This window comes from Diuraphis noxia, unplaced genomic scaffold (genome assembly GCF_037042655.1).
Source record: "Diuraphis noxia isolate RWA-SAM2 unplaced genomic scaffold, SU_Dnox_SAM2 contig0005, whole genome shotgun sequence".
NCBI classification, from domain to species: Eukaryota; Metazoa; Arthropoda; class Insecta; order Hemiptera; family Aphididae; genus Diuraphis; species Diuraphis noxia.
The window spans coordinates 8,929,352-8,940,129 of NW_028301715.1; the positions used below are offsets into that span (position 1 = coordinate 8,929,352).

At 24.8% G+C, this 10,778-nt stretch overlaps 1 protein-coding gene and 1 pseudogene across 2 annotated transcripts; both read left to right on the forward strand.

Annotated features, from left to right (window-relative positions):
- Positions 1–1,926: 1,926 nt before the first annotated feature.
- Positions 1,927–2,732, forward strand: LOC107169427 (uncharacterized). Its single transcript, XM_015519160.2, has 2 exons — positions 1,927–2,269; positions 2,327–2,732. Exons 1-2 carry the CDS (start codon positions 2,054–2,056, stop codon positions 2,513–2,515), a joined length of 405 nt encoding a protein of 134 aa, XP_015374646.2. The 5' UTR covers positions 1,927–2,053; the 3' UTR covers positions 2,516–2,732.
- A 1,484-nt stretch (positions 2,733–4,216) lies between these two features.
- Positions 4,217–7,594, forward strand: LOC107169371 (uncharacterized; annotated as a pseudogene). The gene is made up of 3 exons (XR_016192187.1): positions 4,217–4,749; positions 5,552–5,626; positions 5,912–7,594. The product of XR_016192187.1 is annotated as an uncharacterized LOC107169371 (transcript).
- The last annotated feature ends 3,184 nt before the right edge of the window (positions 7,595–10,778 follow it).

Consider the following 10,778-nt stretch of genomic DNA (forward strand, 5'->3'; position numbering starts at 1 on the left):
CATCATACATCTTTTTATTAAAATCATAATTACTTATAAGCGATAAAAATGATTTTCTTTTGTAAATATTATGAAAATTATTTTTATTTTTATTTTTATCGGTCATTGTATGATAATAAATTATACATTATCATATGTATGATATAAGAACGAAATATTCAAACTCGATCAAAACTTCATCCTATAGGTTAGGTACCTATAAGTATAAAGTGTAGAAAATTATTTTAATAGTGATAAATGTGACTAGTTTTATTATTTAATTACTTCTCATCAATACTTATTACTTACATATTTTAAAATTAATAATACTTAAAATATTTTATCAATTTTCAATCTAAGTTACTCTAAAACTTTTCAAAAATCTGTTCGAAAAATAACTCATTGATGCATATTTTTTTTAAAACAACAAAACTATAGGATACCATTTACGAGTATATAATTGTCATAAGAAAATCAATATTTTAGAAATACAATAATTTAAATAATTTAACTGTTTGTTGGACCAAGACTGGAGGCGTTATATATGATGAGGTATTGATGTAGATTTGTAAGTATACTTACTTTTATCTTAAATATTGGGATTAAGCATAATATCGTCTTAGAATTTTTCGAGACTACAATACTTAAAACCAAGAAGCTCTGAACACTAGTACAAACCAGATTTTTCAAAGTGTGATTGTATATTGGCGCACTTTTTGTTTTGTTTATTTGTAACCCAATGTTTCGGTGCAATAGTCAATTAAAAATCGAAATGGCTACGTCTACTTATCTAGTGTTGAACGATTCTATAATAAAAAATAATAATTTGTTTGAACTTGCTTATGTGCAGTAGAAGGTAAATATTATTATTATTATTATTATTATTTTTAGCCGTGTGTTCCAATAAAACAATTACAGATGTTTACAATTTTTAATGGTTCATTATATTTGTATATATTTAAGACTGAAAGTAGATTATTATGTAAATGTTCAACTGAATATTGTCTGAAATTGATTACACTATAGTACAGTGTACTTATAGTGACTTTACGTCGAATAACCTAAATATGTTTATAATTTTAATCAATATTATTTTACCGTAGTAAAACAATATTTATATTTTACAAGACAACTCATGTAGATATAGGTACTTGATTATCGTAAATACCAATTTTGTGGATACAGGTAGTTGTAACGAATAAATTAAAATATTATAAATGTGAGTTGACACTGTTAGGACATTGACTCACTCTAAAAAAATATTATTTTGAACTTATATACTACTGGTTATTAGTTGAATAATTTTATCCGTCCACGAGGGTAACCGACTCGAGTCGATTATAAACTTTAGACGTGTACGCCTCCATTAGCCTTGGAGTATTTATTCTAGTTTTCTTATTGTATCCTCATTGTTATTGTATTTTCATTCTTTTAGCATCTTGATTAATAATTATGCTGTGTGAACATTTAAGCTTTAAATAATACCTACTCAACATGTTATGCGTGCTTAATATTTTAAACTTGCAAAATGGTTCCTTTTGTTATAAAAATTTGTAATATTTTATAAATAAATCGCAACTGCAGAAAGTATATTATATTGCGAAGATCAGATATAAGCAATACAATAATTCATAAATATCCATTACATGAGATATTTAATTTATATTTAAATATTTAAAAACTAAAAACAAAAAAAAATAAATCACAATCGAAAACGACAATTAAAAAAACCACACACAAAAAATGGTTTGAAAGTTTGAAAAAAAATGCACTGGATGTTGTAATGAAATATTGCATTATACATAACGTCGAATGATGGTTACAGCATGCACGTACAATGACAATTGAGTCGTGTATAATGTGCCTAATCGAATAGCTTTTACATAAATAAATACAGTTATACATATTTTAAAATCGATGGTTCAAATAATGTCTGCTAAAAATAATTACTTCACTAGAAACATGTGCATGTTTGAACGTCAAAAACAGCGTTAGGTATACATCAAACACATTCGGCACTGTTTCGAGTTCACAATATTTCCATTTTGTCAAAGTTTTTTCTGTTTCTTTTATAATGAAATTTCTGTTAATCGCGTTCGTATTAATATCTTTACACTACGCAGCGTCATTTCAATATGACACGTATTCACGCCATTTTATGCCCAACAACAATTATTTATACTCACGGACACAGCCTATTATTTACGGATATCCAGAACCCACAGCAGTCCGCTACAGTGTTCATAGAAGTTTCACACCGAATAACAGGAGTTTAGTTGTTTCAAAAAAGGTAAAACATTTTTAACTGTTTTGATAGAGATTGATTGAGTGCGTGTTGTTTAAGCAGACAAATGTGGACGAAATCCAAAGTCATCTGAATAGTTTGTTGTCGAGAATGAAATCAAAAATGACGCAGATCAATAAAAATCAAGAGCAATCAGTGACTGACCAATCAATGACTAATCCAAATAACGAATTTTACAAAGGAAGGCGTATAAGAAAAACATTGGCATCATCTAGATCGGCATCTGTGTAATATATATTAAGTAGAGAGAAAAATTAACGAACTGAGGTGACGGTAATAATAGTGGGTAACACATTTTCGGCATTATTTTATTTTTTTATAATATTAATAATCTAACAGAATACTAAACAATTTGTTATAATTATATTAAACAACTGTTGCATCCTCGTATAACAATATTAAATAACTATATTATGATTAAAAATCAAATACAATCATTGGTTCGATATATTTACTGTAATATTCTGTAGAATAAGATGAATAACAAAAACGGTTGATTTTCCAAAATGACGAGTAACGATGGAGAAAACTTTGGCTTCCGTATTATTGTATAGGTATGTATTTAAAACCTACAAATGTTTAACTGTTACACCTAGGTACTCAATATAAGATAGCAAAATAATATTTGTACAAAGATTACATACCTACATTTCAACTGAATTTTCATTATTCAGTTTTTTATTGAAAAATTACTTACTGGATCGAAATAAATAGTGTTTAAAATTTTTACTGTTATTCAATAATAGGGTTTTGGATTCCTGATTGAAATTATTTCCAATTCTAGTGTTTAGTTTAAATCAAGGTTTCAGACACGGAAACTTAGATTTTAATGTATACACTGTATATAGGTATGTTTAAAAATAAATAAATAAATAATGTTGTTACTTTTAATTGTAAATTTTAATTTGACTTTTAAATTCCATCTAATTCATAAAAAAAAATTTTTATATAATTAAAAAGTGACAAGTAATTTTTTTTACAACAATTTGATCAATATTATATTTTACATGAAGAAACTATGATAAGAAAGAAAAAATAAGCATATCATCTGAAAAGGTTATTTATGAATTAAAAATATTTAATTGTTTACACTAACCGTTACCAATTTGAAGAAGACGAACTTCCCATAAAATAAGTAAGGGCACTATTTATATTTCTAATAAACATACTTCAATCATACCAAGCATAGTTTTCTGACAGAAAATGAAGACATTGTCATCAAAAATAATACAATTAAATTAATATCAACATAATGCTCAAGTATTCTCCTAACATCAACATATCTATTTTACACTCATTGGAACATTTTTTAAAAATTATTGAAGTTAATAATTATAGTTGCAACTATATAAAATATGCTATTATTACTAATATGATTGTTATTGAACAAAGTATGCGTATTATATATTATACAAAAATATACAATATTATTAGATGTAATTCTAATGGCCTTAGATGTCTAAGCAGAAATTATTGATACTTTCAAGACCAATAACAAAAAAAATATATATAAATATATACATATACATAATATATATATATTTCTGATAAATATAATTGAAAGATTAGTTACTTTAAGGTATGATGATAAATTGTTTGTGCAAATTATAATTATAAATAATTTATAATACACGAGTGTGTACATGTCACGACAATCAAGTTTACTTGGAAGACAAGAGACAATGAAATTTTTTTATCGTTATAAATTTTGAGTTATATAGAATATAAGATAACTTTCATATTATTAAATATTATTATATGATTTAGTAGTATACCTACTCATTATTGTATATATTAATTATATTATAATGCAAAAGTATAAAAAAATTGTAACTTATTATTAGATAAGATGAAAAAATGATCGTACATAAAATATTATTATATAAAGCTATAGTGTATTTTAATTACTAACAAATACTGACTTATTGTAGTATATGTTTTAGTGTCTCTACTACCTACTTCAATTTGGCACATTCTTAACCTATTATGTTATTTAACTTTTAAAAACAAAGGTGTTAGTTGTTCGTAATTAGTTGTTTTTGTTTTAAATGATTCAGCGAAGTAACAGTTGTGATAACATTAATTAAAACCATATGTAGAATAAGCATCAATTAAAAAATGTTAACTGCGGCTTATAAAACAAGTATGCCAAACTGTTTAATGTTGGTAGGTACCTAGGTTCTTGGACAAACAACAGAAACGATAAATGACATAATTATTGTATCTGCAAGTTGATATATATTTGTGTAGATATGTAAATATAATAAAACCCATAAAATAGTGTTCCATTATACAGTATACCTGACGTATTAAAGGATTATATGGGAACAAAATATTAAAGTTCATATAGTACCTAATTGCCTATAGACCGTATTACATTACATGTCATAGTTTTTAACCAGATAGTAGAACCTATGAGAATGTTTATCACCTTAGTTTATTTTACTTCATTATCGATCCTACAGGTACCTATAAGTCAAATTTATTTTATATATTTAACTATGATCAAGAATTATAACAATAAAAAATTCAAAAAAATGTATAAAATATATTAGCTTATCGATAAAATATGTTTTAAATATTTAATAAAATTATTTATTTTTCTAGATTAAACGTACTATTAATAAAGCCATTTTTTTAGTTTTAAAATAATTATATTTAATAACAAATATATTTTAGGATTACAGTAAGTAATTCATGTAAAAAGTACAACCATTATTTAAATGAATAATTGTTCAGTAGTGTAAAAGTGTATGAAAGCAAAACAAAAGTTCTATAATCATAATTGCTTAAATATATTATTTTTTATTAATTATAAAATTTAAAATTTGAATATTTTATTATTATTGTAAAACATTTAATTTATCAATTAAAAGTTTAATAGATAGCTCAAAATGTAATGACGATTGACTAAATAAGTAATTTTAAATCAATAGACATTAAATATAAAAGTGCATATTTATATATTGCTAAAAATCGATTTAATAAATTTAAAAATAATAATTTATTATAATCCTGCTGTAAGACTGGAGTAAAACCAGTGTCTAACTACTCAAATCAAATCTTGGACCTCAAATCATTTTTTTAATTTTTTATTTATTAAACCTTCATAATATTCATTTCAACCTAATTCTATCATCGAATTGTGAATAATTTGTAATTGGTTTTAATGTTATATAAATTGTACATAAACTAAAACTGTAATACATTAATTAAAGTAAATAAAATATCAAAATCAGTGTTTTTAGTATTTGTAATCATTTTTAGATATTTTATGTCACCGGAGTTTCAGTTTCATGGAGTTCACCTAGTGCAATATACTCATCAATAAACAGCCAATCGGTAAAAATTGATTATATTTGATTGCTATTATACCTAACAGTGTATACTCTAATAATATTATTTTTGTATATGTAAGAAAATTGTGATCAGGATAACATACACAACATTCAACTTTTCTTTGAAAATTCTATCGACATTTAAAAATAAAATAGACCAAAAACTTATAACTGAGAAAGTATTTCAGATAGTTAAAAATGAAGTTTAATAGATTTATCGTAAAAGTGTGAGATCGTATTTAAAAAAATAGTATTTTCTTTATTTAATGTTGAATTTTTACATTTCAAGGTACCAACATATAATGGAAATTCACATCAAGAGTCTATGTTTTCAACAATGCAACCTTATAAAATGTCAGGAGATGCATTAACAAGGCAAATTAATAATTTGAATACTAGAATTTCATCTAACATGGATTTGGGACAGATTTCAAATAAGATTAATGCAAAACAAGTTGATCAACAGGAAAATAACATTGATGATAATATGTCGGAAAATATAATTACTAATATTCGACCTTCTGATATGAGTTCTAGCTCATCAATATCTTCAACAAAAATTTCAAATTTTGAAATTTCAGTTCATACTAATTTACCTGGATCATCAAATACTTACCATGAGATAAGAAAAATTAATGATATGAATCTTTAAAATGAAGTGAATAATTTGGATGGCTTTACTCGCTCAGATGTTTTTTTGTTTTCAATTAGGAGAGTTTGATGGATTAAGTGGCCCGATTAGTGAGAATGGTTTGGATTTAGTAGATAGCCTTGATGGATTAAATGAAAAATATGAAAATACTTTTCGTGAAAAATATAGTGGTGGAATCGGAGAAAATGAAATGCATATATTAGGTAAAGTGAACAAACATGGAAGAGGTCAAAAATCTAGAAAAATTAATTTGAGTAGTGGAAATGGTGAATCTACAGAATTTAATTCAGAAGCTGGAAATGGCGATAAACAAGGATTTATTGGAGATGGAGAAACCATTGAATTTAGTGAATTGAATAGAAATGAAGGAGGCAAAATGTTTATTGGAAATGGCGAAGATAAAGAAAAAGGAAGAAATAAAGGGTTTAGTGGATCAGTTGGTTCTATACAATTTAGTAGAAAAAATGGTGGCAGAGCTGGTGGATTGCGTGGGAAAGAAGGAAGAGATGGAGGGTTTAGTAGGCCTAATGGATTAATACGATTTGATAGAAGAAAGAAGAGTGGAATAGTTGGTTTGAGTGGGAATGAAAGAGGAGATAGAGGGTTTAGCAAATCGAATGCGCCTAGACAATTTGGTAGAAAAAATGGTGATAGACTAGGTGAATTGGGTGGAGAAGGACAGCAAAAAGAAGATAGAAGAATTGGCAGATCAAATAAATCTATAAGATCTGGTAGGAAAAATAAAGGTAGAAAAGGTGGGTTGAGTGGAGAAGAAAAAGAAAGTAGAGGATTTGGTGGATCATTTGAGTCTATAAGTTTTGACGGAAAAAATAAAAGTGGGAAAGGTAGGTCTGGTGGAGAAAATATTAAAATTAGTGAAGGAGAAAAAGCTCATAGAACTAGAGGCGTTGCTAAAAAGAACAGAAGTGATGGAAAGAGAACATTTAGAGGATCAGTCGAAGGAATACAAATTAGTGAAGAAAGTGGAGATAAAGGACTAAAGTAAGTTTAGTAGTATAAATATAAATAGAACTGTTTGAAATCATGGAGGTAAAATATTTGATGATTCTAATGAAGATAATGGATTTTAAATGGAGTATAGTACAGATGGAGAAAACGATGGAGGAGAATTTGATGAATTCCAACTAGAAAACGGTGAAAATCTAAAGTGGGTCGATTAGACAAATTGGAATAAAAATCAATTCCAAATATGAAGCAATATATTCACCATTGAGTGAAAATCGTTTTAATCGTTAAAAATAAAATATAATAATAACAATTTGAAATCAAATGTTTCTTGTAAAATAATATTTAGCTTATTCAGTGAACAGTTTTGTTTTTTATTTTACCCAATACATTAAGTTGTCTCATCTCATTTTATTTCTATAGTTTTTTACTAAAAAAAAAATAAAATCATTAATTTTATATTATTGACTAAGAGAAATTAGTGGAATATTTATGATATTGAACATTTTAACATAGTAAGATATTTTTTATTTTAAGCGTTATTTGCTATTATTTATATTCACTATTATTTAGCAAAACTATCATCTATATAGGTACGACATATTTTCTCAATTTCCTACTTTTTTTTAATAATCAAATACAATTAATCACAGTTACGATCGACAGAAATAAAAAACCCAAACTAAATTATCGTTGTGATAAAAATTATTTTTTTATATAGCTTATAATTATCACTAAACATATGAAAATCCATTTTTATTGTAATATAATAATAAATAAATAACTTGGTATGTTTCAACACTCAACAAAATAGGATAAAATATATAGTTAACAATACAATTTAATGCAATTGTTATCCTTAAGTATTCAGACAACATAATACGCCATCGTCGTAAGGATATTATAATAATACATATTATTCTAATGCCATGATATTATGCTATATACTAAAACGGAAAAAATCAATGATGAGTGATATAGTTAAATTGCCTGTTTAGGACGCCGATTAATCATAATTTATTGCTGTTAAATACCTACTTAATGTTATATAGATTTTGCTAGAAAAAATCATCACTATCATGGAAACGTAGAAAAAATTTTTAAAAAGAAACAACAGTTAAGTTAATAGTCATCCATTGAGCATACGCCATGGTATCAACAAAGCTTAGGGAGTATTGAAAATAAATAATCGTCTATAAAAATAATATGAGTTATTATATTACCACTTATATTAAATAAAAATAATATTACGTTCTATATAAAATAAAACACAATTTAATATCATCAAGACAAATATTGTAAATTTGGAAAAAAAATTTTGTTTGAAACTATGAAAGTACAAAAGAATATTTATTTATTTAATTTATAAATATAAGTTATGTAAAATACTGGTGGTAGCAAAAACTATAGAAAACAATTTAGTTCAGAATTCTAGTTTTTATAGTAACTCGTTCATCAATACCAATTTTCTATGAATCCTTGACATCAAATATTTGTTAAATTTAAAAAAAAGTTGAAATCGACTGTTTAAAACATGTACAAGCATCCAATTCAAAAATTATGGATTACATCGTATTATATTATATCCATATTATATGATATTCAATTAGTTTAAATGTATTTTAAGAGTTAAACACGGATGCTTAAATGCTACAATACCCAAGTTTTTTAATATTTTATCTCTAAATTTAAGATTTTTTGATTCAAATGTTCAATATCTATTGATATATCGAGATAAAAATATCATAAAATAAAGAACAATCAAAATAAGTAAAAAAGATTATTATAAAATTATTTTTACAGTCGTAGATTATTAATGATTTATAAACATATGAACATCTACTTTCCTTTTTATTGTAATAAAATAATAATAGGTAACTGACTATTTTTTGTTAAACATATTAAAATATGTTGTAACAATTTAATTACAAAATACAAGTATGTAATAACTTTGATTTCATTGACTAACGAACTTATAATAACAACACTAATAACGTATTACTAAAAAAAATAATTCATTTAACATCAATACATTCGTAATTATTTTAATATTTGAATAAAGTTAATCATTACTGTAATATTTTTATAAAACCGCACGAAGAATAAAATGGTCTAGTGTTTACTGTATGACAATTATTTATTTGATAATATAGTGTAATGAGATAAAAATTGGATAATTATCTTAGTAGGTTAATATTGTAAATTAGTGATGACAAGAGTAAAGTTAATACAACAATGATATTATGATAATGTAAGAAAAAATTAATACCTACTATCCTTTAAATGATTTTTAATTCATCTACTTTAAAGGTTGCTATACTATCAATTAAGCTTAAATAAATTGCACATGTCTTAGCACTGGGTTTCATGCATCGCTGGTATGTAAAGAATAAGTAGGTATAAGGTAGGTATAGAAAATTGCATAAGGCACCCCAATTACAACATAATTTAATTTGATATTAAAGTAAGTTAACAATTTTTTTTGTTTTTTTAATATACAGAAAATGATTTAGTGCTGTACTGAATCGGTACAGATATCGTAGCGTTATTTTATCAATTTTTTTTTATAACAGTTTCTTTTTATGTTATCCATTGGTACTTGAAGAACTTTTATCATGTGAAATATATAAAAACACTATTACATTGCTTGTATGAACAATCGCTTAAGACTTAATAATTCAAAAGTGGGATAAAACATGATCCTTTAAACATGATTTATAATCAATGGGTAGGCAAGAATTTAAACTGAAATTTATGATAACTGATGACCTAAATATTATATTTATTTTTATTTTATTCGTATTAGAGTATCATAATGTATGTGAGTAGGTACATTAATAGTAGTAGGATTAAGAATAACATCAACAATTGATTTATGAAATTCATTCCGAACAATATTAAATTTATATATATTTGAGAAAAATATATATGTAATTATTTTCACGGTATCATTATGAGTCACGTTGTGTGTTATAACTAGTATTGAATAATTTAATTTTAGAACACTAACATTAATATGTATCATTAATAAATACCGAGATCATCGTGAATGCAAAAGCTTTCAGCTTTCATATTCAAAATAATAAAAATTAATCAATATAATATGATCTCGAAAAATTAAACAATGAATATCATCGAAGTTTTTACGAATCTTTCAATAACATAATAGTCTATAAGCAGTTAATATGAATTTACATTTATAAGAACATAACAGATGTTATTATAATATGTTATATTACATTATTTTATATTATTATATAACCATTAATATGAAATAAATAATAATGTTACATTTTGTAAAATTTTGTTACTAACATGAAATGAAAATAAAAAACATTGCAAATTTGGACAAAAAGTTTGCGTTTTGAATAGCATTATTTTTGTGCAAGTTCAATAGGAATTATGTAAAATTTAGTAATTATGGAAGTTATTAAGTTAAACAATACAGCTGCAGACTGCAATTATGGCGAACAAACGTTCTATTGTGTATAAGAGATATAAGAATTATAGGTACAGGCACTGGACTTAATATATAAAC

What these genes read in the sequence shown, in the direction of transcription:
- LOC107169427 (XM_015519160.2), top strand. Translation starts at nt 2,054, where the DNA reads ATGAAATTTCTGTTAATCGCGTTCGTATTAATATCTTTACACTACGCA. An exon ending in GTTTAGTTGTTTCAAAAAAG is followed by an intron (nt 2,270 to 2,326) that starts GTAAAACATTTT and finishes TTGTTTAAGCAG; the next exon opens with ACAAATGTGGACGAAATCCA.